Below are 27,997 nucleotides of genomic sequence, written 5' to 3'. Positions count from 1 at the left end.
TTATTCACTGTGATGATCAATTTAGGGGAGCATATGTTAGGATATTGTATTCACTGAATTATTCATTACTTCCGGAAATGAACATATAATATTTACATGAATGAATATATTTTACAAATGATCATGTATTAAAACTGCACTTTGTAGTGTAAAACGTTTCTATGCTTTTAATGTCCTTGACTGGTGTAAATGCTCAGTATACGTAAAAAGTCTTAATGACTGTTTTCACTTCCTGGATAATCATTACATGAAATCCTTACATTGTGATGGAGGCGGCTTTACTTTTCTGTTTATTCATTGTGATGATTAATTTAGGGGGAGCGTACGGTAAGATAATCTAATCATTGAATTATTTATTACTTTCTTATGTCAACAGATAATATTCACTTCTATGCATGTATATCGTACAAATGACAATGTATTTAAATTTCACATTGTAATGTAAATTTGTTTTAATGCTCAAATTAACAGTAAGATCCCTCCCTTAACATCTAACGCTTATCTCTCATAAGAACTATATCGCCACCCTTTCTCCCCCGTCCCCTATGTAAAAGTGATATTCAATATATGAACGTTAATGTTAAGTTCCCTTTTCTTTGTACAAATAAAGGAAGTTTTAAAAAAACAACCTTGACACCTAGAGTATACGTAGATAACTGAGATACAATAAGAAATGATATATCAGTGCATGCCCTTTATAAAAAAAACTGTTGCAAAATCCTTTAAATACAACAAAGAAGCAATATCTTCTACAATTTGCATGTATACCCTACTTCTACTCGAGTCAGACATTAAAAACGATTCTAAAATTAAAAGATAATGTTGTTTAAACCTACACTTATGTTTAAACTTATTCATGACACAGGGCGAAAAACCATCTTTAAGCAAGTCCTTAAAGGTGGCTTAAAGGTGACTTAAAGGAGCTTAAAGGCTATACAACCTTTAAGCCGCCTTTAAGTCTCCTTTAAGCAAGTGCTTATAGGTCCTTAATGTCCAAACTTCTTTAAGCTACCTTTAAGCCACCTTTAAGCACTTTAAGTGGCATTTACGCTCTCTTTACACTGCCTTTACACTGTCTTTAAGTGGCCTTTAAGTCAATATTGATCAAGCTGAACAATAAAAACATATATTAAATGCAAAAGCTCTTTTATAGAGATGGGAGGGGGTCATCCGAGTGATAATATAATTTCCAAGGAAGGGGGGGGGGGGTTCCAGGCGGTTTTAATCGTCGCTCCATTAAACACAGATCGGTATCATCAGCACCGCTCCGATGGACACAGATTGTCGTTATAAAATTCTTTATAATTTTTGGGGGGTTTCAAAATTATTGTAGGGGTGAGCGCAGTCTCTGTATCTTAATATGTGCATAAAACAAATAAAGTATGTTTGTTTCCTATTATAAATTAATCGGTGAAAAAAATCTATCGGGCAGGATATTACTGCTTTGTTTGTCTAGACATAGTTTTGTTCGTTTGTGTATATCTAATTAGAGTCTATTGTTTGTCCAACTTAAGAAAACCCCTGGAACTAACACAGAATATACAAGATATACACAACAGTTGTGTCGTGTGCCCAGGTGCATGTTTGTGTATATCTAATTAAAGTCTATTGTTTGTCCAACTTAAGAAAACCCCTGGAACTAACACAGAATATACAAGATATACACAACAGGTGTGTCGTGTGCCCAGGTGGACGTCAGGGTTTCTAAAGGCGTTGAATCTTAGTATGTACGAGTATACGATAAGTCTAGTGAATAAAAGTTAATTTACATTTGTAATTCATTTTCAAAGTATTATTTCCTAGCTCTGGGTTTCAAATATGTTACGTCTACAAATTAACGATACATGTATGTAAGAGTAAAATCTTGAGGCTAATTAATTAATGTAACGGTGATCATAAATAGGGGTTGATTATTTAAATATATGTATAAGGGTAAATATGTCAAATATACTCGGCCTGGCACATCATACAATTGTATTTACAAGTTATTTGCAACTGCCACATGCAGTAAATACGTCACCGGTAATTGGTAATTTTGTTTGTTATAGAATTGATAGTTTAAAAATCATGTACATACAATTACATGTAAATATTTAAACATATTGGAACGGCGCCGCGATCATGAAAACCGGGAAATTGCGGGAAATTGAACAAATACCCTAATAGTATCAATGCATTTAATAAAAGAAATGATTTCATTTTCTTTCTTACATTTTTATAGCTATAAATTAGATGAATTACGTATATCTACTCGGTTTAAATTTATTAACTAAGAAAGCCTACTATAGTGAACCTAACGGTTTCCATTTAGGTATAATATATTTTTGTTCACTGAAGACCAAGTTCCGTATTTCATTCTAAATACATGCATGCATGTAATTTATAAATTAGATATAATTGATTGTTACAAACTGAATGGTTTGTCAAAATCTTTTCAAGTAAACACATCCAATACAGTGATTCAATATCCACTGATATATATGATATAAAAACACTTATAAATATGTAAGTTGCCGTGGCGCAGAGGATGTTTGGTGATGCTAGTAAACTAAGGGTCCCGGGTTCAATTCTCACCGCGGCCCTTTTTTTTTGGATGTTTTTTTTTCATTTTTCGTTCTAGAACAAAAACCGTTTTAATACCTTTCCTTTCATTAAGTGAATACATTTTGTTGGAAATTAAGCACAATATTGAATTAAAATTTTTTTAATGGCTTAAAGGTGGCTTAAAGGTAGCTTAAAGGTGGCTTAAAGGTGGCTTAAAGAAGTTTGAACATTAAGGACCTATAAGTTGTCCTTAAAGGTGGCTGAAAGGTGGCTTTAAGATAGTCTTTAAGCTGCCTTTAAGCCATCTTTACGCTTTCTTTAAGCCACCTTTAAGCAATACATATAGCTTAAAGGTAGCTTAAAGGTGGCTTAAAGATCGTCTTTAAGCTACCTTTAAACACCTTTAAGCTATCTTTAAGGAGGACTTAAAGATGGTCATTCATCCTGTGTGAGTTCATAACCTTTCCAAAACTCTATTATTTGAAATTCGTAGAAAATTTAGCCTTAAACAAAACAGCGTGGCAGCAGCATCCTTACCCCGATAGATCCTGGGGAGCAGAGCGTGCTGTTGACGGACAAAAGTCTGACCTGTCTGTTAATGGATTACAGTGTACAGTATCAGGAAACAAACAAACAACAGCAGAATGGCGGGTAGACCTGGGTGAAATACTCAGTATACACCACATCTTTATACAGTACAGGACGGAAAATACAGTATGGGGTAATGCAGATTTCAACGGTTCCACACAAAGTTACTTTTTTCCAGAGATAGATTTAAACAACTTGTAGTAGGTTATACGCATGAAAACAAGTACTAGATGTTTGCACATAAATAACCCCAAATATTTGCTTTTTTTAAATTTCAGATGCGAATAATGACTATACCAGAAGAGAAGATTCCTTGGATACTCTGTCTACTTATCAAACTCAACCAATAAAGACCATGGAGTATTATGTTTTAAGGACACCAACTACACCAGAGCCACAATACCCAACCCTACAAACATAACGTGTATCACACACGGGAGATACGTCATCTACTACAATAACAGGACCAACCCTCCGGATCCTAATGATCATGAGTTGTATGCATACAACGAACTGTGTGAAGTAGAGGTTTATGGTATGTTTTTCAATCAAATCACAAGGATGTATTAATGATAAATATGTTCATAAAGACTAAAAGTTTTTGGTTTGCATGAAACTATTGCATCTGTTTGTTTTCTAGTTTTAGAGGATTTTGTAAATTCGGCAGATTTCGGTTATTAAATTTACCGTTATTACACAGGTTTTTTTCCACCTTTTTTCACTTATTTTACTTGATTATGACGTCAGAGTTCATGTCAGTTCATTCTTCTATGGCTCACTAAAAAATCTTCTGAAAATTAACTACGAGAAGAAAATCAATGTATTTACCCTTTAATAGTATGAAATTCTTGAAGTATTTTTTTTTTCTGGTTACCAAAAACTAAACTTTGATTTTCGCAAAAATGAAAGATGAAAGCCATATGCAATTTACATTGAATTGTGGAGCAAAATTTATTGACGCCAAAAGATTCTATCGGATCAATGTGCAGAGCATGATGACGCTACTCAATTGTATTAGATTAAGAGTGTACCGAGTGATAAGTAGATGTTGTTTATCTGTAATAAGTGTGTCAGCATTACATGTATATCTACATTGTCATTAAATATTTTTATCTTTCTGCTTTTTGCGAGAGTGTTCAATGGAAAGCCATATTCATTATACAGAAAACTGTTGGTCCGATTAAAACAGGAAACTGTTGTTCTTATTAACTGACGCTGAAATAATGGGGAGACGACCGTTATTTAACGACACTTAGCTTTCATATTTATATCCTTTCCACATATTATTAAATTTTTCATCAGACGATTGCGTTTTTCTTATATATAGATGCTTTGCTTAATTTGTTCTCTTTTTTAATTTTCAAAAGAACAAATTTGTTAGTTTGAACCACGTTTCATATTGTGATCAGTATTAGACTCTCAGTGGGTATGGTATGAATATGTATGAATATATATGAATTATGATATGAAATTATGTTGAAAATGGCAATAACAATGAACCACAAGCTTGTAAAAAATGTTCATATAATATGAAACACTCTTGAAATTGCGTTCATATCCCTCTTATGCATATCCATTAAAAGGATGTCCCACACCAGGATATTACGGAGAGGACTGTTCCTTACCATGTCCAATTAACTGTCAGGAAGGTCATTGTAACATCGTGAATGGAACGTGTCTTGGTTGTGTTGCTGGATACCAGGTTCCAAACTGTATTGCACGTAAGTGGTGATACATGTCTATGAACGCCATAATTAGACTAAACGGTTTTCTTGAGTGCATATTGTAAATATGATTAAAATAACGAACCATACATGTATAATAAAGAATTAGCAAATATTATCAATACTGCATGAGTAAATCATTATATTGAATGTATTATCCTCAAGGGAATATTAAAAAAACGTATCTTGTCATTTTTTAACACAGAATGTTACGACAAAACGTACGGCATTGGATGTCTTCAGGTTTGTGGGAACTGTAAAAATAATGAGCCGTGTCATAATGTGAATGGTAGCTGTCTAAACGGATGTAATAATGGCTGGTATAGTGTCAAGTGTGACAAAGGTAGGTAAATGAAATGTGAACGTTACAAGTGTATTTTAAAATGGAATGGTGGAATCCTCTGCATGAAAAATTCTATTAATCGGTGTATATATTTATTTTTTTCAAATAGAACTAAGAAATTCAAACAACATGCCTATAGTATGGCGTAAAGTGTCAGTAAAACTGTCAATATGAATAACTTTCTTTTACATGGATTCAATTTGTCATCAAAATAGCTTGTCCCGAAGGTCGGTATGGCTACAACTGCCAGGAACAGTGTAACGTCAACTGTGGAGTTCCATACAGATGTGACAGGGTGACAGGGCAGTGTGAGGGAGGATGTCAAGTGGGATGGAAAGGCGTCACCTGCGAAACACGTAACAAATTTTTGTTTCCTTTTATGCAAGTGCTCTAATTGCTGGTTGATTTTATGAAATGTTCACTTGTATTAATCTTACAGAGTGCAATGAAGGTAAATTTGGTCTACACTGTAACCAATCGTGTGGATTCTGCCTTAATAAAGGACAATGTCATTACATTAATGGTACTTGTCTGATCGGATGCGATAGTGGTTATAGAGGGACTGATTGTAAACAAGGTATTTGTCTTACATAAGTGCAAATATAATATCATATCATTTTTACAAAAATAATAAGATTAAAGCTATATCTGGCTACTACTAGAAAAACAGGTTTTTTCAACCTATTATATCATGAAAAGGTCCAACAATTCGTGACTATATATCTCAGAACTGTTCATACACATCCTCGAAAGATTACTTTCGCAAGATATACATTTTTCCTATACTCTTACTGTAAAAACGTCTTTTTAAAAAATAAGTTTAATATACTCTTAGCTTGCGGTAACAATACCTATGGACAAGGGTGTTCGTTAACATGCGGAAACTGCCTATACTTATATGGGGAACAGTGTCATCATGAGACTGGTCAATGTCCACGTGGATGCGACGTTGGTTTTCAGGGTGAACGCTGTGACCGAGGTATCAGCAGTTGATTTAAATGAAAGATTAGAGAGGTTAAGCATTTGACCGTGTACGTGTACGCGTACGTGTGACAAGGGGAATCCCCTTATTTATTGCGTGTTACGTCATCAATTTTGCATACCGCGTAATTCTACAAGTTGTCAACATCGTGTAGATTCAAAAGTACACGGAGGTAAGAACTTCTAGCTTCTCACACTCAAAATGATTTTTTTTTGTATGAAAACTATATCTTTTTTAAAAGAGGAGGATTCATTTCATACGATTGTATTTCTAACTTGATTAAAATCAGAGAATTTTTTGATCAAATATGATTTTAAAATTACATTGGTAAAAGACGTTCATCCGTAGAGGAAATTTACTTTAAAAAACCTTTTATCGTATTTTTAGCATTTAAATTGACACCATAAATTAGCAATATACATTCGAGGTCACATATATAATAAACTGTGATGAATCTTTAAACACAGAACGGGATGGGGGGGGGGGGCACGAACACATTGCCGGCGGTCCAATATAACTCTACTACGTATGTTAAAATTTGATGTAAAAATGATCCGCTATACTGTTAGTTTAAAAATTGATAGACGACAGCGGATCAAAACCAGCAAATTTTTAATTGATTTCCATTTTTTATGTGCCTGCATGTTCAGCTGTGCAGGCGCTTGTGAATTCCCTTAAATTCTTATACTTTAACAGAGATTTAAAGAGCAATCACGAGCACCTGCTTCGCTAAACCGAAGCTAAACTCACAAGTAATTGTATATGTGCAATAAAACAAAGGCGTTGTCGGGGGAGGGCCGAGGTGATGCTTACACCCCCCCCCCCCCCTTTTTATAAATTTGATTTCAGTGTAAAATTACATGTTTTATTATTTTAGGTGAGATTCGAATATGAACTTCGACAGGAAAAAAACAAATAAGATTTAAGAATGATGATGACATCAGGCTTCTGAGGGAAGTTGTTGCGAGAAATCCAATAAAAAATAAAAACAAATGGGCAGAAGTCGCTGCAGTTTTGTCAACGCCTATGTTTGTGCTTGATGCTAGGAGAGTATGAGAACGTACAAACCTCCTCATTGAACAACATAAGCGAGAAAATAGAGAAAATCTTAAAAGGTATTTTAAAAGATGGATTTACCCCCCCCCCCCCCCAAACTTAGAAAAAGATAGAGAGAGAGAGAGAGAGACAGACAGACAGACAGTCAGGATTATAGTATCTCTTTCTATCACACATGCACATATACACAATTCGCAAAATAAATCCTTGCTTTTTCTCTTTCTTTTTTTTAGATCCATGAAGCGTGTTTGACCCACTTTTTATTGTTTTTATCACGTTTAATTTTTCAGATCTGGCGTTGATGAAGATGTTACTGAAAGAACAACTTTACTAGATGAAATAATGGAACTGAAAAAAGAAGAAGAGAGAGAAAAGAAAGAAGAAAAAGAGAAGAAGGAAAAATCTGAAAACTTGGGGAAAGAAATAAGAAAAAGAGCCCTGGAGTGTTTAACTCCAAAGAAAGGTATGAACACGTTATTTTATTAATAAAAGATGTACTGGGTTTATATTAGAATAAGTATTTGCTATATATTACACTGTACTCAACTGTTGGCAAAATGAAAGGTACGATATCCTTAATCATAACCTCAAAAATTTTCTAGAAACGTTTCTGAATGAAACTTTTTGAATATGAACAGACTCCCGTTACATGCATATCGCATGCGCCGCTCGATATTTTTCAAGGGGGGGGGGGGGGCTAATGCATTGCTAATTTCTTTTCTTTTTTATTTACAGATGATGAGAGTGACATTCCAAAAAGGAGAAATTCTCAAACCTACTTAGTTGATTATTTAAAGGAGAAATCAGAAATGGAGATGGCAACAAAGAGAACGGAGTTAGAATTGAGAAAAGAAGAACTTAGATTACAGAAGGCACAATTCGACCTCGACCGGGAGGAGAGACTCCAAAGGATGGAAATGGAAAAACAGGAGAAAATTGCATTCATGGATTTGTTGAAGAAACTAACAAACAATGAATAAACACAAATAACAATACCCTTTGATATTGTTTTTTTCTTCAATTTAATAGATTGAAACACAAATTCAATTTTTTTTCTGTTGGAAATAGTCCATTGTTTTCATTAAATAAGACAGCAACATAAGGTAGTTAAAGGTAAGCGGAACAAATAGAATACATAATTAGTTTTTTCAACTGATGTCAAATGAGTTATTTTAGGCCAAATATACGTGAAGAAATGGCGGGGAGACATCAAAGAATGAACCGGTTTCACTACCATACAAAATGGTGTGGCAGTTGGTTAGAATAGTTGCTACTCTGTAATATTTTCCGACAGGCTGTAAATACAATTTTTGATTTTCTTATAGTCAAGAAAAGCAAACAAAGTTAGAATTTTGCCGAAAGTCCATTCTACGCATACTCTGAGAGCTGACATCTTTTTGTTAAAACGCATCTGATTCGCTGATATAACAGCTCCTCGAAAGGGGGGAATTACGTATGGGGATAATGGATAGGCGGGGTCACCGTAGACTGAGTAGACTTCACCATTTGCTTTTGTCATATGATGTTGCATTTGTTGTTCAACACCGCTTTCTCTTAGCATACCTGCATCATGACGGCCTTCAATTGGACCAAACATATGAGCAATCATTCCGTCAGGTGTCGTAATGCATTGGAATTTAAGACCATGTACTCTTTTATGACCATTGAATACCAACTGCTGATGAGATTGTGGTCTGCATATGGGCCTCACGGTTCCGTCGATAAACCCCCAGCAATTTGCAAGGGGTGCCCCACATTGGTTGACAGCTGCAACCATCTCGTCCAGTTTCGCGTGGGACAACCACGGCTGATGCAAGTTTTCCAATTTATGTCCGTGGATTGAATCTATAAGGTCTAAAACCGTATTTAAGATATAGGATATTTCAGCTGTTGATCTTCCAAACACGTGTGAAAGATCTTGGCAATCTATTCGGGTATGCTAATCTACGTATAAGGATGCACAAACCTTCTATTCCCGTGCATACAGTTCTATTCTTGCAAACAATTTTGACAGGTATGCCTAAAGCATCACACAAAGCATATATGTCTTCTTTCTTAAATCTGAATAATGTACGGAATTGTTCTTCGCTGAGTTCATCAATTCCTAACTTATGATAAATTGATGATTCTTTGTCGTCATCCATACATGAAAGCAGTAAAAGGTCATCATCACCTTCCAGCGATGCAAGTAACATCATAGATTGAGCCATTTTTATTTACGATCGTATTGATCAAACACTGATTTTGATTAGTTTATTTCAATTTTTCATCCAATCAAATATGACGTGACATCTTCCTCTACACGTAGGCGTACACGTGCAGTTTGCTTAACAGAACGCAACGTTAGATACGGGTACTTGTAATCTTACTTCTAACTCTACACGTACGCGTACACGTACACGGTCAAATGCTTAACCTCTCTAGTATGTAATTATATGTATATATAATACATTATCATATAATTTTTTTAAAAATCAAAATATGAAACAAAATTGTAGTATTTGAGTCTGCCACCTTGGATGTTGAGTCTAAAGAATCAAATTCCACACTGCTGTATGTCTTTGTGACGTTTCTAATCCTTAGTGGGCTACTCAATGCGTTTTTTTTAATCGGGTATGTAGATTTACATCTATTTAACTAATAAATTGACTGTTTGATAAACAGAAAACTGCTTTTATATTTTTCTTTTTACCAAATAAGGTTTATGCCGATTCTTTTTTCTTCCCTAGAAAACTACGGAACACTATTTGTAGTCAACAAACAAACAACGAAAATCTCGATTCACATTTACATAGAGTTGGTAAGGATCCACAACAGGCCCAGCCTTCTTCTAAATCCACATACCATCTCAACGTAGATGATGACAACACCGCTTATCATGAGCTTGGAGAAATCATCCAAGAGTCCCATTACGATAGACTGTCTTAAGAATATCATCAGAAACCTTGAAAATATGTGTATTCGAAAAGCTGTTTTGTTGGTGAAAGACTGATGTAGTTTGAAAGCTAAAAAGAGTTCCAATACGATACTTGACAATAGTATCTGAAACCAAAATGTATGTGCTTACGATTATAACAATAATTGTGTTGGTGAAATGATGATGCAATTTGGTAACTCAAAAGAAACCATACAGTTTTCACATTTTTAACAAACAAATAGATTGGCTCACTATTGTTTTCTCTTTGAACTAACTTTGTTTTTTCTATTTAACGCATTGAATTAAGTATTTCCGCAACTAAAGCAGTGAATGAAGTCATATAAATGTGCGTTATTTCAAATTGCGATTTTTTGGGGAAAAAATGATATTTTGCAATGAGTATTAAACATATTTAAGATTCTACACTGTTAAATTGCTCCAGTTTACGTATATTTTGTGTTCCTCAATGGATCAACCCAAAATCAGTTTACATGTATTTCTGTTCTTTAATATTTACAGAAATACAATTTATAAATATATTCGAAATAATAGATTCACTCAGTAATTTTTATAAAAAAAAAATTCAAACAATATAGACCCATGTTTTTTGCAACCAGGAATTAATGAAAATAAAACTAAATGCTTTAATATATCTTAAGATCATCATTTTGCGCATTTTAAGTCAAACATTTATATGTGTTAATCTTTGTCATTTACATAAGCAGGTACTTCTATCTAAAATGTGGGGACAAGATGCTTTGCGAAATGCACTAGAATACAATGATATTCGACTGAGAAAGTCGCAGTGATACTACGCACTCAATTAAAACGCACTTCATAAAATTACCTATTTTATAAAGTTAACGATGACATATATTTAGAATTGTTCACCAGTTACGGGATAATATTGTCATTTTAATGTCATTGATTTTTATCATGTTATGTAAATAAATCCAATTGTCTAGACTTTGTGTGCCTTCTTTAGCCCCAAAAAGGTACAGGTTAATTCTATCCAAAGGCCATGGTTGTATGAAAAAATGCTATTTTACTATTACTATTATTGTTGCTAATATGTTTTACGGTGCGACCGTTGGGGCGAGCGCAGCAGGTGATCAAAAATGAATTATGATAAATCAAGAAAAATAAAAGTAGTGACGTAAAGTAAATGAATATGAATGCAAAATAAAATAGATATACCTATTTTTCCAGTAAATTTTCATTATTCATAATTCATAAGATTTTTTATTTATTTATTATACCAATCTGATTAAAATCAGATCTTTGTAACGCTCCGAAATTCCGATAGTCGCTGAACAAAGTATAGCGACATCAGAATTTGTTGGAGTGGATCAAAGATCTGATTTTAATTAGGATTGTTTATATACTGGTCGCACGCCAGTATAGAATTTATCTCAGATATAAAAATGTCGTTGAATAATAAAGATTTTAACATAATGTACATTGCAATTCATTTCCTCTTTTCTTGCAGCAGACATTTTTCTTAAACTTACAAAAAAAATTGACTTATCACAGATTCCCCCCTCCCCCGTTTAAAAAAAATCAAATAAACGTAAAGAAACAATTTGTTGATCACATAAGGAAAATGGATCTCCCGGGAGCATGTAATACGGTTACCGTAAATAGTAGTGAAAATAAAGACACTTTTGAGCAGCTCAAGAGCTAAAGTCATACCACGCACTCCCCATTCCCCACCCCGATTAGAATTTTCCTGATTTTGAGAATTTTATTTTTCTTTTTGCATGTGAAGATTTTTTGAATGATGTTGCCACGCCCCATTTAAAAAACTTTCCTGGAAATTACCGTAAATATAGTGAATACTAAATGTGAGCATTCATCCAAATGAGAGCAAGTTAAAGCTGTTTCCTATCTCTGAAGAAATGTCCCTATTCGTTAGCTCTGCAAGATTTTGAGAAGATTTTGGTATTTATATTTCAGCAGATTTACAATAACTACTTAGAGTAGTTTCCCCTTATTGTGCGTCAAAGTTCACGTCGGTCAAGTGTAGTCTGTCTCTTTGAAAACACTAGAAAAAAACTAAGCGAAAAATACTGTTTTGTTCACTTAAAAAGCATGATGTTCTGGAAATTACACAATTTATCTGTTTCTCAAAAGTTTTACTTTGATTCTCGCGAGATGGTATCCAGTCTATAGTGAGATCGGCCGACATTGAGGAATTGCATTGTGGGTCGAAATTTACTGACTCCGAAAAATTCTGTCGGATCAATGTGTAAGAAATCCATTGTGACGTCACTCGAAAGGACGATAACTCCGTTAGTCTTTAAAGTAATGGAAATTGGCGTTGTGTTATTTACAGTACATGTACATAGTCTTTTATCTTGTTCTCGTGAGAGTGTGAAATGGGAAACCATAATTACAGGGAACTACTGGGGCGATTAAACCAATGCATTACTTGTCCGATTTACTGACGCCAAAAAAATCCGTTGAATGAATGTGCAAATAGTCCGAATTTTCTATTCACACACGCCTTGCCGGTAGAGCTCGCTTCGCGCCGGTGTAATGAAGAATAATGACCCCCGTAGAATAATGACCGGGGGTCATTTTTCTACGTAGAAAAATGACCCCCCTAGCCGAAGAATAATTGGATTTTTCTGAAGAAAAAAGACCCAGGGGTTATTTTTCTTCATGTTAAACATGCAGAAAAATGACCCCCATAAAAAAATGCCCCCCCCCCCGTAAACATGAATAGAAATTGGTTACCCTGTATCCAAGATATGACTTTGAATTACTTAATTTTTCACTCTGTTCAACTGATTTTGAAGTTATAAACACCGAACTCATATCCGTAGCAAGCACACGCAAAACACTCTTTCATTGCCACAAATTGATTGCTTACAGTTACGTCACTTCTCTCGTCGACATAAGGCGGGAAATGACGCATATAAAGAAAAATTCATACACAATGAGGATATTGTGTGATAATTAACGAACAATAATCATGAAAGAACAATTGTTGTAATAATATAAGCAATATTCATTGGTGAATGAATTGTCAATCGTAGAATGATACATGTATATATCTTTATGGAAAAAAGACTAAGGGGACAGGTAACGTAGAGATATGAATACTTCTTATTTACATTTCTTGGGGAAAGTGATTTTATTTAAATTATTCTGCGTTAGTTTTGTTTTTTTCTACGTAATACATGAACATCAATACTCGAAAAATTTGTTGTAATGTTGTATTTGTGATCATGAAAAGACTTTATTCTTTTACAGCAAATTTGTGAAGAGTACCTGACTATAGTAAATCTTAAAGGATAATAAACACTGATCGATTATAATAAGAAAAGATTGTTTCCAAAAGCGTTGATAAGAGGTTAGGGCCCATGTTAGGGGTTTATATCCCGCTTGATTTTGATCACACGATCTTTATTGTATAAAAAGTTACCAATGCTCATACAAACTATTGATGCATTAATCGTCTTGATATTAACTAAACTTACTAAAGTATGCCGATGATAAAGTAAAATTTATTTTCTGTACGAGTACTCTCAGTACTTTGACGATTTTCCGTATTGGCCGTTAACCTTTACTGGCGTAATGGCTGCTGTCAGTGCCTACTAACTTAAGCTTGGTTATAATGCCTAACAGTGGAGTAAACTTTTCATAATTTTGGTTTCATCATTAATTCTGGGTGATGCACTTGTATACCCAGCAGTTTGTATTGTGGAAATCCTCAATTGATGAACAATATGAAGAATATAGAAGATGCGACGGCAAAGCGCGAAGATGCAAAGAAGAAAGTGCTAAGTTGCGAAGGCGAAGAAGTGATTTTCGCCTTTGCAACTTCGCACTCTCGTCTTCGAATTTTCGCGCTTTCGCCTTTTTAGCTCACCGAGACGAAGTCAATGGAAGCATATGATATACCCCCGGCGTCGGCGTCCAGAGCTGGTTAAAGTTTTAGTTGCAGCTCCTGTATCTAAGCTATTACTTGTCCTCTCTTTCCACAAAACTTATATGGATGATGCATCTGGACCTACTGAATCTGGTTCCTAACTTTCATATGCTGGAGGATGTTAAGGTTTTTGAAGCAGGTTAAAGTTTTTGTTGCAGGTGCCTTTAATAGCAATATCTAAGTTACTGCTGGTCCGTACTTCACCAAACTTGTATGGATGGTGTGTCTTATAATACTGATGCATCAGACATGCTTGAGTGCTGAATCTGAGCTATAGGTTTCGGATACTGGAGAATGTTAAGGTTTTTGCAGCTGGTTAAAGTTTTTGTTGCAGGTGCCCTCTAATGATAATATCTTATTTACTACTGGTCCTAACTTTATTAAACTTGTATGGATGGTGCGTCTTATGATACTGATGCACCTAAGAGGCTTAAATGCTTAATCTGAGCCACAGGTTTCGGATGCTGGAGGAGGTTAAGATTTTTAGAGCTGGTTAAAATTTTTGAAACAGGTGCCCTCTGATGATGATATCTTAGTTATTACTTGTCCTAACTTCACCAGACTTCTATGGATGGTACGTCTTATGATACTGATGCACCTGACAGACTTGAATGCTAAGTTTGAGCCATAGTTTTATGATTCTTGATGAGGTTTAGTTTTTTGGAACAGGTCACATGTTTTATAGATGATAGCTTGCATAGTTGATATTACTATATTATAATGAAACGCAGAGGTTGCTTCGGATGCAGAGCCTGATCTCCATTATCAAGGATTTCCTACCTCACTCAAACCTGCTTGATAGATAAATGTGGTTGTTGTTAAATGATGTAACATGATTCCTATGATATAGTATTGTATGATGTGAAACACTATTGTTTAATAGGATACAATATAATACCATGTGTTATTTGATACGATATAATATTGTATCATTTTTAAAGGTATTTTATGATATGATATTGTATCATGATATTGCTATGTATAGTATTGTATATTATGATACAATATTGTATAATGTCATATTGTATTATTCATTAATTATTTAATCACATGATACTATTACATATGATATTGCAATATATAATAATGCATCCTATGATATAATATTGTATATTCTATAATATTGTATCATACAGTATTGTGTAATATGATATTTGTTTGTGTAATATAGAGTTATATAACATGAAATTGTATATATGATATTGTAATATTATAAAATATCGTATCATACGATATTGTATAATGTGATATTGGTTTATGTAATATATTATCATATCATATACAATTGTATTTTATGATATTTTAATATATATTATTGTATCATATGATACAATGTGTATAGTATGATTGTATTATATAATATCTTACTTTATCACATGATGTTGTATCATTTGATAAGATACAATGTTATATCAAATCACATTGTATTATATAATACAATATCATTTTATGTATCAAATATGATACAATATCATACAATACAATATCATACTATAATATTTACATTCACTTACTTTCCCTCTATTAAATTGCATTGGTTGATTTGAATGATATTTACGCACAACACAGAAGACATAATCACCAAATCTGGTGCGTATGAATACATTCAGTATTCCTTCAGTATTTCTCAAAGAACAAGAACTGACCCTTCTCGCGACTTCAAACCGGATAACGACCTGATATTATACTTACGCTGATAAATATTTCATTGAAGTAAATATATTTTGACAGTTAAATGAATTTAATTGATTAATTTCTTAGTATACCAAAAGTAAATTCAATTAAATTACAGAAAGAAACATAAAATTGTGTTATTAGAATTTAAAACGCTGTGCACTATTTTTGTCAGCATATTTTGGCTGTTCGAGTGGCCATTCCGTTAATTTCGCATTACTCGTTGAATAAGACAGAGCCTTTTTAAAAAATCATATTTGCGGGAAGGAAATACATGTTTAAAAAACGTTAATATAAGCATTGAATCATCATTTTCCAGAGATGTGGTCTCATAACTGTAACGATGAATGCAAACAAATTTTCATAACGCGCTACCGCGCGTTATAATTTGAATGCACACACCGTTGCAGTTATGAGACCACATCTTTCAAAAAATAATGATTCAATGCTTAATTATACAATATAATATCATATGTTTCAATGTTATGATGTATTATTGCAGTATGATATTGTTTCATATGATATAATATTGTATAATTTTTCATGATATTGTATTGTTTGATCAAATTCAATAATGTATAACACAATACAATGTCATATCATACGTTACAATATCATATTTCACAATTTTTTACGGTATTTTATGGTATTATATGATATATATTGTAAGTATGATAGGATGCAATTTTAATTTTATATTATTGTATTGATTAACATATGAACATATGATTATCATACAATTTTTTAACAGATGATATACGATATTTTTTTCAAAACAGAATCCATGAATATCCAAGATCATAAAGGATGGTTATCATACAATATGATAAAGGTGGTCTCATAAAGGTGATGCCTCGTCTTGGTGAGCTTTGTAATCTGTGATTACCTATGTTTTATAATTGCGGAGCTCTCCATAATATAAAATTAATAAAATAAAATTTTCCGGCGGGATGGGGTCCGGACTCCCTCTCCCCTTTTTACTGCGTGAAATTATTAATATTGAATTTTCCGCCCCCCCCCCCCACCCTCTAGATCCATGCGTGAGCAAGGAGTGTCGCATAATGAAATTAGAATGTTACTGTGTTTGGTCCACGGTAAACAGACAGCTGGTAAGTGACATGAGTCTGGAAGTCCATATGTACACATTATGGCGGACATTAAATTTTGTGTGGAGTAGATAATGATTAGGCATAGCCAGCATTGATAAACATATATGTTACATGTACACATTAAAATATTGATAAACACTCATAGTAAGCGCGATGGCCTAGCGCATGCGTACCAATAATAGAATGGATTAATCGGAAAACCTTGTCGAGTGCGTGCCTGTATCAAATTTTATGTAATCGACCGAGACTTGCTGAATGCAATCAAAAAAGGCGAATGCGAAAGTGAGAAGATGCGAAGTCCAGAGTTCAAAGTCGGGAAGGAGCGATAGTAGTATCGCTCATTCGCCTTCGCATCTTCGCACTTTAGGCATCACATCTTCGCACTTCGTCGTCGCATCTTCGCACTTTTGCTCCTTCGCCTTTGCACTATCGCCTTTGCAACTTCGCATCTTCGCCCTAAGGTCGAAGTGGCCATATCGGAACACCATAGATATATGTAAATGTAATTGTTAAGATGACAACCATACCCCGATGCAATACGTCAATATCTTGTTATAACGGAAGGATTTTTATTTTCTAAGATATACCCCTTCTTTCACTTTAAGTTTATTTGAATATGAATTATAATTTCTGTAACTTTCTGTAAACTGCAGCAGTGAATATTACAATAGTGTAAAGACTTATCACAAATAATAAAAAAAATATACTGAAAAACTTTAATCTACAAGGGGGTCATTATTCTACAGGGGTCACTTTTCTTCATGTGGAGTGTGCTCATTTTTATGAAAATGACACTTATTCTTCAGGCAAAGGGGTCATTTTTCTACGTAGAATAATGACCGGGGGTCATTTTTCTTCGTAGAATAATGACCGGGGGGTCATTTTTCTACGTAGAAAAATGACCCCCGGTCATTATTCTACGGGGGTCATTATTCTTCATTACACCGGCGAGCTGCGCTCGCTATAAAGATACATTTCCAATAGTATAACATTGTTTATGTTGCAAGATAAAGGTATATCAGTAGAAAGTGCAAAGATATATGAAAACAACAATGTCACACATGTGTTCCAGACTAATTTATAAACTTGGATGTTTTGCAGACGTTGTGTCATAATACATGTAGAACTGAATATATATTACATATTGAAATATTAAAAAAAAAAAAAAGAATTGTAGAGCGGAAAAGAATACTTACCCAAAATGATAGTATATCATGGTTACTGTCTACCGGAAACTAGCTCTTAAAAATATTTTGTGACAAAAAGGCAAGTACATAATGATTTAGGAAAACGACACTCTAATGTAATATATGTATCCGAGTTTCTCAACGAATTCAATAATATATGTCTTTACAAAGCATGTTTCAGACACACATATTTTTTTCAAGAAAATAACAGTATGGGGTATGACGAAAATGCGTCTGTTTTTTTTTTCAAATGCAGATAACACGCAATTAAACAACTGTACATATGTCTGACATCCAAAAGGGAAAACACCACGAAAAAATAATTAAGAAACAATTAAACTTTTATTCGTTAAGCGACTACATATTGACTTAACAATGCTAATTTGTCCGAAAACTATGCAACAATTTACAAGTACTGTAAATTTTGTATAATTTAGGAGTCCATATTAAACAATTTTTCATTAATCGTTTAAATTTATGTGCTCTGAAAAAGATGATTTTTTGTATTTATTTACACAATTTTATCAATCCAACAGCATAATGTAAATCAACTGCAAAAATTCCACTTAACATTTTCTAGCAACAATTAAATTCACGATTGATATTAAAATCCGATGAAGTTGTTACACTTGATCAGTAATTTTACAATCTGTTGGAAAGCACGATTTGTATAACCATTACAGTAATCATTAGGTTCTTAACTACATTCATGGAAATATGACAAAGCACCTTTAAAAAAAAAATGATACAAGCTTGGCCATTCCTTATCAACATAATAAACGCATTAAGTAAGAAATGTTATACCATCTGTCATTTTCATTTTTGACTTTTTTCTCATTTTGTATTAAGTCCTTTTGTTCATATTTAATCTTACCACGATCTTTAAAGTCAAAACACGGACATATAAAGTTACTGAACAAAAGACATTTAAATGTCATTGTCATTAAAAATATACCACATAAATGAAAATGGCAGCTCCGTAAATTTCAATAATACTTCCTGTACCGATTAGTAAATATATCCAACGCAGTCAGTCAAATGGAGTGGAATTTATTATGTTTCTTGTTTTCTACACTGACTAGTTTTGGAGCAACATATGGTAATTTATAATTTCATTCAGTTTTTTGTTCACATTTAATTGAAAATATTTTATTCATACAGCTCGTAGCGGTGTGTATTATAATACGGTTGTGCGTATTTGTAATCACTGAATTACGGTTTTTACATAATTGCTTCAACACATACACAGATATCTACTATTGGTTGTTTAGTGCTACAAAATGGCACTTTGTTATAAAACAAAATAAAATATTTTACGAAGCAAGGTTTACGGCGGCCTTTTTTAACCACAACTGTTCATTAATTGCCAACTACTTCCGAGTATTTTTAATCACGTCTAAACGGAAAAGTAGCAGCTAGAAATACCTTTTTAATGCAATACTCTGACTCAATCTTATTAATTTCAATATGTAAAAAAAACGGTTATCAACTTTTATCAATGCATTTTTCTCGATCTTATTCAAGAAACAGACACATTTTATTAAATATCATTAAAGCACGCGTCTTCAAACAATGACATCTTGAATAAATGTGTAAAATACACAATTGAAAGTACATACTAGAATTTTAGTTATAATGGGACAAGTAGTAATATTAAATTATTATATTCGCGAGAAATACAAACTATATATATATTTATATATAAATTTCTTAAGGAAAAATGGTAATGAATTTAGTATTGACATTAACATACAGTATATATAAATTCATGTACAAAATGATCTGACATCTGTGTCTTAATATTTTTTTTTTAACATTTTTTTTTTCAAAATCAGTTCGATTCTATGAGATGTTCATAGAAGTAAGTATTTTTGTGGCTCTTCTTTGTACATTCTCAATAGATGCAGTGTCTTTACATTTATAGGGGTCCCATACATTGTTCACATATTCTAGATGAGGTAGCACGAATGCCTTGAATAATAAACAGAATAATATATAATCTAATGAGCAGAATGCTCGTCGGATAATGCTAACTATTTGATTTGCCTTGTTAATCTGTGTTTGAATATGCTTATCCAAACATAACTATCGACGTCGACTCCAATATTTTTTTTTCTGATTCCACTGACTCTATAGTTGCTGTTGTTCCATCACACTTCTTCATGATGTATCTGCAGTTGGGTTTTTTTCTTTCAATTTGTTTTGAACCTGCAGCACATTGCATTTGTTTGGGTGGAACCCATTCAACACTCTAGTCAAGGAGGTTGTTCTAGTCATGTTGTAAGGTTACAACGTCGTTTTCAGTTTTAATGTCACTAAACAGTTTGGTTTCGTCAGCAAAGAAAAACACTTCTGAATTTACACATTCAGGTAAATCATTGATAAAAATGACAAACAAGATACGACCTAGGACGGAGCCCTGCGGAATCCCCCTTGTGACCCTGTGCCATTTCGAGTATTTTCCATGAATATATATACGCTGTTTACTTTCACTCAGGAAGCCATTTCATTAAACCTATACTTGATGTGAGGGACTTCATCAAATGCTTTTATAAAGTCCATGTAGATGAAATGAACATTCTCTCTTTTAAGTAGGATTTGTGTCCATCTGTCAAGAACCTTTAAAAGTTTTAGTGAGGTGGATCTGCCGCCAATATATCCAAACTGTTTGTCGCTGAAAATAGTTTGAGTGTTCATGTGTTCTACTATCTTCTTCCGGATTAGTTTCTCCATAACCTTACATAGTACACTGGTGAGACTAACTGGTCGGTAATTGGATCTCCTTTTTTGAATAATGCTGATATATGACCAATTCTACATTATGTGGCACAATTCCGCTCTTAAAACTTTCGTTGATAATCAGGCAAAGGGGGGCATCCTTAACATCTGCCAATTCGAACAACACTTTCGGATGTACTTGGTCTGGGCCACCTGGCCAGGTGATTAGGTCGTGTTAAGTTCTTCAAAATTTCTTTTGGTCTTATTTGGTGTCCGGCGCATCAGATGATGTTTCAGTACAGTGACTCTTTCGAGAATCAACTGGGTTTTCTGTTTCTACGTGAATACACTGGTGAAGAAATCTGCAAGTACCTCTGCTTTCTCAGAGTCTGTTGTAGCAACAAAAGGAACTCCGTCGACTTCGGAGTGTAGCTCTGATATGCCAGATACAGATTTGCGTTTTGGGTTCACATATTTCAAGTTTTTGTAAATAGAATTGGAAGTTTCAGCAATTTCTCTTTCCCCTATTTTTCGTTCTTTTCTCGGTACTGTTTTCATTTTGTTCCTCTCTTTATTGTAATCTCTGTAGTGTTTACTGTCTCTAGTTTCCATATAACGGGCCCAATGACAATGTTTCCTTCTAATACATTTTATGGTATCATTTGTTAGCGGTATCTTTCACGTTCTATTACCTCGTTTGCTCTTTGGAATAAAGGTGTTTTTCGATTCCAGTAGTGTCTTTTTGAATATGTCTATCATGTCCTCAGCACACTGCCTTCAAAAACAGCAACCACTTATTTTATTGTCAGAAAGATTCTAAATAATATCTTGTAATTTATTTAAATATCCGCGAAAAATATAAAGATTTAATATTAATAAACAGGTTTTAATCATCCTAGCATGTTTCTAACGCCCGTTTTCACTTCCTGGATAATGACTACATGAGGTACATACACATTGTGATGGAGTCAGTTCTATTTTTTTTTTTATTCACTGTGATGATCAATTTTGGGGAGCATATGTTAGGATATTGTATTCACTGAATTATTCATTACTTCCGGAAATGAACATATAATATTTACATGAATGAATATATTTTACAAATGATCATGTATTAAAACTGCACTTTGTAGTGTAAAACATTTCTATGCTTTAAATGTCCTTGACTGGTGTAAATGCTCAGTATACGTAAAAAGTCTTAATGACTGTTTTCACTTCCTGGATAATCATTACATGAAATCCTTACATTGTGATGGAGGCGGCTTTACTTTTCTGTTTATTCATTGTGATGATTAATTTAGGGGGAGCGTACAGTAAGATAATCTAATCATTGAATTATTTATTACTTTCTTATGTCAACAGATAATATTCACTTCTATGCATGTATATCGTACAAATGACAATGTATTTAAATTTCACATTGTAATGTAAATTTGTTTTAATGCTCAAATTAACAGTAAGATCCCTCCCTTAACATCTAACGCTTATCTCTCATAAGAACTATATCGCCACCCTTTCTCCCCCGTCCCCTATGTAACAGTGATATTCAATATATGAACGTCAATGTTAAGTTCCCTTTTCTTTGTACAAATAAAGGAAGGTTTAGAAAAACAACCTTGACACCTAGAGTGTACGTAGATAACTGAGATACAATAAGAAATGATAAATCAGTCTATGCCCTTTATAAAAAAAAACTGTTGCATAATCCTTTAAATACAACAAAGAAGCAATATCTTCTACAATGTGCATGTATACCCTACTTCTACTCGAGTCAGACATTAAAAACGATTCTAAAATTAAAAGATAATGTTGTTTAAACCTACACTTGTGCTAAACTTATTCATGAGTTAATAACCTTTCCAAAAATCTATTATTTGAAATTCGTAGAAAATTTAGCCTTAAACAAAACAGCGTGGCAGCAGCATCCTTACCCCGATAGACCCTGGGGAGCAGAGCGTGCTGTTGACGGACAAAAGTCAGACCTGTCTGTTTATGGATTACAGTGTACAGAATCAGCAAACAAACAAACAACAGCAGAATGGCGGGTAGACCTGGGTGAAATACTCAGCATACACCACATCTTTATACAGTACAGGACGGAAAATACAGTATGGGGTAATGCAGATTTCAACGGTTCCACACAAAGTTACTTTTTTTCCAGTGATAGATTTAAACAACTTGTAGTAGGTTATACGCATGAAAACAAGTCATAGATGTTTACACATAAAGAACCCCCAATATTTGCATTTTTTAAATTTCAGATGCGAATAATGGTTATACTAGAAGATTCCTGGGATACTCTGTCTACATATCAAACTCAACCAATAAAGAGGACGGAGTACTATGTTTTAAGGACACAAACTACACCAGAGCCACAATACCCAACCCTACAAACGTAACGTGTATCACACACGGTAGATACGTCATCTACTACAACAACAGGACCAACCCTCCGGATCCTAATGATCTTGATTTGTATGCATACAACGAGCTGTGTGAAGTAGAGGTTTATGGTATGTTTTTCAATCAAATCACAAGGATGTTTTAATAATAAATGTGTCCATAAACACTAAAATGTTTCTTGACATGCCTGAAATTATAACAAAACAACACTTTAGAATGTTATACACTTGGTTTGCATGAAACGATTGCATCTGTTTGATTTCTAGATTTAGAGGATTTTGTAAATTCGGCAGATTTCGGTTATTAAATTTATGTATTCCGTTATTACAGTTTTTTCCACTTTTTTCCACATATTTTACTTGATTATGACGTCAGAGTTCATGTCAGTTCATTGTTCTATGGCTCACTAAAAAATCTTCTGAAAATTAACTACGAGAAAAAAATCGATGTATTTACCCTTTAAAAGTATGAAATTCTTGAAATATTTTTTTTTCTGGTCACCCAAAAATTAAACTTTGATTCTCGCGAAAATGAAAGATGAAAGCCATATGCAATTTACATTGAATTGTGGATCAAAATTTATTGACGCCAAAAGATTCTATTGGATCAATGTGCAGACCATGATGACGCCACTCAATTGTAATAGATTAAGAGTGTACCGAGTGATAAGTAGATGTTGCATATCCGTTAAAAGTGTGTCAGCATTACATGTATATCTACATTGTCATTAAATGTTTTTATCTTTCTGCTTTTTGCGAGAGTGTTCAATGGGGAGCCATATTCATTTAACAGGAAACTGTTGGTCCGAAACAGGCGCTAAATTATTTGTAGAATCGGGGCTGAATAATAATCGGGAGAAGATCATTACTCAACAAAACTTAGCTATCAATTGTATATATCAATACCACATATTAATATGTTTTACGGTGCTACCGTTCTGGTGAGCGCAGCAAGAATTACACATACCTTGCATCATTGTCAACTTATAGTTTTATTTAGGTATCAACGAAGGTCAAAGAATTTTTGAGAGAGTATTGCTCTACAATAAGTATGCCAAATGTACTAATTTTAATGGTTATGATACATACAGCGCAACCCCCTACCCAGAGAGAGAGAGAGAGAGAGAGAGAGAGAGAGAGAGGAGAGAGAGAGCCCGGTTCCTGTTTGTAGGTGTGTAATTTCCCACTTTTAAATTTGATGGTCTGACTATATGCAATATCTACATAATTTTTTTAAATGTTTATTTTTTCATTTTATTCCTTTTTATTTAGTTCAAAATATCCTATTGTTTATTTCCTCCCTACTCATATACTTACCTGCCTGCATGCACAATTAGCTTAAAAATGGATAGATATGACAGTAAAGTATGGCTCTTGCTAGTATATATACATAAAATCTCTATATTAAAAAAAAATTAAAAACAAATTATATGTAAATGAGGCAGGTATCGCAGTCTTATACTGAAAAAGCCAGTACACTCGTTACAGATGTTTGATCCACCTCTAAATTTATCGCGGGAAATATAGCGCGAGTGCACTGTGACGTCATCCATGACTTTGTTCGTCTTTGTTTACGTTTCTCGACTCAATACGGAGGTATGGAAGCATGTAACAAATCTTTTGAGTCTCGCCAAAGCATATGCGGTACTCAAAACGTGTCTTCAAACTTTAAGTCACCGTAAATTACGAGTTAAAAGTCGGCCATTTTTGGCATAGCACCACGGGTGAAAACATTAGAGAGCATTATGGGACGTTGACAAAAAAATTTGTTTGATGAACTGTAGGTTTAGCTCGTTCTTTTTCCCGCGCACACTGGTTCTTAGAGCTCGCTTCGCTCGCCGGCGCTGCGCGCCGGCGAGCTGCGCTCGCTATTAAGTTTTTCATCAGAAGATTGCGTTTTTTTATATATATATTTTTTTTCTTAAGTTGTTTTTTATAGCTTCATCAGAACAATTTTTTTAATTTGATCCACGTTTCATATTGTGGTCTGTATTAGACCGTCAGTGGGCATGGTATGAATATATATGAATTATGATATGAAATTATGCTGTCATCATATGAAATTATGTTTTAGTTATGACATTAAAAATGAACCACAACTTGTGTAAAAAATGTTCATAAAATATAAAACACTCTTGGAATTGCGTACATATCCCTCTCATTTATATGCATTTAAAAGGATGTCCCACACTAGGAAATTACGGAGAGGACTGTTCCTTACCGTGTCCAGTTAACTGTCAGGAAGGTCATTGTAACATCGTGGATGGAACGTGTCTTGGTTGTGTAGCTGGATACACAGGTCCAAATTGTATTGCACGTAAGTGGTGATACATGTATATGAACGTAATGACTAAACGGTTTTCTTAAGTGCACATTTTAAATATAAATAAAATCACAAACCTAATAACTAAGAATTAGCAAAGTTATCGATATTGCATGACTAAATAATATAAAAGATTGTATTATCCTCAAGGGAATACTGAAAAAAATCCTTATCATGTCATATTCTATCACAGAATGTAACGACAAAATATACGGCATTGGATGTCTCCAGGTTTGCGGGAACTGTAAAAATAATGAGCCGTGTCATAATGTGAATGGTAGCTGTCTAAACGGATGTAATAATGGCTCGTATAGTGTCAAGTGTGACAAAGGTAGGTAAAATGTGAACGTTACAAGTATATTTTTAAAATGGAATGGTGGAATCCTCTGCGTAAAAGTTTCTATTAATCGGTTTATATATTTATTTTTTTTAAAATTAGAACTAAGAAATTCAAACAACATGCCTATAGTATGGCGTAAAGTGTCATTAAAACTGTCAATATGAATAACTTTCTTTTACATGGATTCAATTTGTCATTTAAATAGCTTGTCCCGAAGGTCGGTATGGCTACAACTGCCAGGGACAGTGTAACATCAACTGTAGAGTTCCATACAGATGTGACAGGGTTACAGGGCAGTGTGAGGGAGGATGCCAAGTGGGGTGGAAAGGCGTCACCTGCGATACAAGTAACACATTTGTGTTTCCTTTTATACTAGTGCTCTAATTGCTGATTAATTTTATGAAATGTTCACTTATATTAATCTTACAGAGTGCAATGAAGGTAAATTTGGTCTACACTGCAACCAATCATGTGGATTCTGCCTAAACAAAGGACAATGCCATTACATTAATGGTACTTGTCTGATCGGATGTGATAGTGGTTATAGAGGGAATGGTTGTAAACAAGGTAATTGTTTTACATAAGTGCAGATCTAATATCATATTATTTTTACCAAAAATAATAATAATAATAATAATAATAATAATAATAATAATAATAAGCTAAAAGCCATATCAGGCTACTTCTAGAAAAACAGAGTTTTTTTCAACTAATTCAACTCATGAAAAGGTCCAACAATCCGTCACTATATACCTATATACCTATAATTGTACGAACATATATTTGAAAGATCAATTTCCCAAGATGACCATTTTTCCTAATACTCTTACTGTATAAACGTCTTTGAAAAAAAAAAAAATTGATATACTCTTAGCTTGCGGTAACAATACCTATGGACAAGGGTGTTCGTTAACATGCGGAAACTACCTATACTTATATGGGGAACAGTGTCATCATGAGACTGGTCAATGTCCACGTGGATGCGACGTTGGTTTTCAGGGTGAACGCTGTGACCGAGGTATCAGCAGTTGATTTAAATGAAAGATTATGTAATTATATGTATTTATAATACATTATCATTTAATTTGTTTTTAAATCAAAATATGAAACAAAATTGTAGTATTTGAGTCTGCCACCTTGGATGTTGAGTCTAAAGAATCAAATTCCACACTGCTGTATGTCTTTGTGACGTTTCTAATCTTTAGTGGGCTGCTCAATGCGTTTTTTATAATCGGGTATGTAGTTTTACATCTATCTAACTAATAAATTGACTGTTTGATAAACAGAAAACTGCTTTTATATTTTTTTTCTTACCAAATAAGGTTTATGCCGATTCTTTTTTCTTCCCTAGAAAACTACGAAACACTATTTGTAGTCAACAAACAAACAACGAAAATCTCGATTCACATTTACATAGAGTTGGTAAGGATCCAGAACAGGCACAGCCGTCTTCTAAATCTACGTACCATCTCAACGTAGATGATAACAGCACCGCTTATCATGAGCTTGGAGAAATCATCCAAGAGTCCCAGTACGATAAACTGTCTTAATTATTACATCCGAAAACCTGAATATATGTGTATTCGGAAACTGGTTAAAAATATGTTGTTGAAAGGCTAGTTCTGTAAGTGTATCGTATTGAAACATTTTCTTTTATTATTTGAAAATGTATGTGTTTACAATTACATGTATGCTGATGCAATTCAAAAGCTAAAATAAACCATACAGTTTTGACATATAACACAATAAAAACAACCTCAGTGTTTTATTTTTAATGCAAACTTTGTTTATCTTTTTAAAGATAAAGTAAAAAGAATCCAGCAACTAAAACAGTAAATGAGCTCGTGAAAAGAACCATTTTGCAAAAAAAAATTATTAATGTGGGCATATTGAGCCACACATCTCTTTGTAACAGTGGTTATCATTTACAATAGTACGCACTCGTATTTGAATAAGCGGAAATGTGGTGCGATATGCGCTAAAATATGAGAATATACTACTGAGAATGTCTCCTAAAACTACGTACTCCAGTTCAACACACGTCATTATATTACTTTTTATAAACAATTTCATATTTTTTTTAGTGTCATTTAAAGTCATTTTTTGTTTGTTATGTTTTATAAATAAATCTAATTTTTAAGGGTTCGTGTTTT

General features: G+C 33.6%; 3 protein-coding genes across 6 annotated transcripts; all 3 read left to right on the top strand.

Annotated features, from left to right (window-relative positions):
* The first annotated feature begins 6 nt into the window (after nt 1–6).
* LOC117688334 (platelet endothelial aggregation receptor 1-like) lies at nt 7–27,985 on the top strand. 4 transcript variants are annotated; one of them, XM_066069530.1, is made up of 10 exons: nt 7–327; nt 3,038–3,265; nt 23,041–23,292; nt 25,361–25,498; nt 25,698–25,835; nt 26,050–26,190; nt 26,274–26,411; nt 26,719–26,862; nt 26,965–27,079; nt 27,196–27,985. In XM_066069530.1, the coding sequence occupies exons 1-10, from the start codon at nt 267–269 to the stop codon at nt 27,392–27,394; spliced, it is 1,554 nt and encodes a 517-aa protein (XP_065925602.1). In that variant the 5' UTR covers nt 7–266; the 3' UTR covers nt 27,395–27,985. The 4 variants fall into 4 exon arrangements, with proteins under 4 accessions (XP_065925602.1, XP_034322216.2, XP_065925609.1 ...); XM_034466325.2 differs by lacking the exons at nt 7–327; nt 3,038–3,265 and adding exons at nt 19,032–19,160; nt 22,667–22,894; XM_034466324.2 differs by lacking the exons at nt 7–327; nt 3,038–3,265 and adding exons at nt 21,923–22,092; nt 22,667–22,894.
* LOC105340720 (multiple epidermal growth factor-like domains protein 10) lies at nt 3,424–10,432 on the top strand (the record flags this gene model as incomplete). Its single annotated transcript, XM_066069554.1, has 8 exons — nt 3,424–3,667; nt 4,716–4,853; nt 5,062–5,199; nt 5,415–5,555; nt 5,639–5,776; nt 6,035–6,178; nt 9,736–9,850; nt 9,967–10,432. Coding segments are annotated over 8 exons (1,257 nt in total), but the record flags the coding sequence as incomplete, so codon positions are not given.
* LOC117684092 (MAP7 domain-containing protein 2) lies at nt 6,188–8,226 on the top strand. Its single transcript, XM_034454844.2, has 3 exons — nt 6,188–7,296; nt 7,528–7,700; nt 7,973–8,226. The coding sequence occupies exons 2-3, from the start codon at nt 7,580–7,582 to the stop codon at nt 8,215–8,217; spliced, it is 366 nt and encodes a 121-aa protein (XP_034310735.2). The 5' UTR covers nt 6,188–7,296; nt 7,528–7,579; the 3' UTR covers nt 8,218–8,226.
* Nucleotides 27,986–27,997: the final 12 nt, after the last annotated feature.

The sequence above is a fragment of the Magallana gigas genome, chromosome 1, assembly GCF_963853765.1.
Source record: "Magallana gigas chromosome 1, xbMagGiga1.1, whole genome shotgun sequence".
NCBI lineage: Eukaryota > Metazoa > Mollusca > Bivalvia > Ostreida > Ostreidae > Magallana > Magallana gigas.
Note: the sequence above shows the minus strand (reverse complement) of the source record. Positions and strands in the feature narration are given on the sequence as shown.

Coding starts and splice junctions, on each gene's coding strand:
- LOC117688334 (XM_066069530.1), top strand. CDS start 267: ATGGAGGCGGCTTTACTTTTCTGTTTATTCATTGTGATGATTAATTTA. Junction 25,836..26,049: donor TAGTGTCAAGTGTGACAAAG/GTAGGTAAAATG, acceptor TCATTTAAATAG/CTTGTCCCGAAGGTCGGTAT. Junction 26,412..26,718: donor AGGGAATGGTTGTAAACAAG/GTAATTGTTTTA, acceptor ATATACTCTTAG/CTTGCGGTAACAATACCTAT.
- LOC117684092 (XM_034454844.2), top strand. CDS start 7,580: ATGGAACTGAAAAAAGAAGAAGAGAGAGAAAAGAAAGAAGAAAAAGAG. Junction 7,701..7,972: donor GTGTTTAACTCCAAAGAAAG/GTATGAACACGT, acceptor TTTTATTTACAG/ATGATGAGAGTGACATTCCA.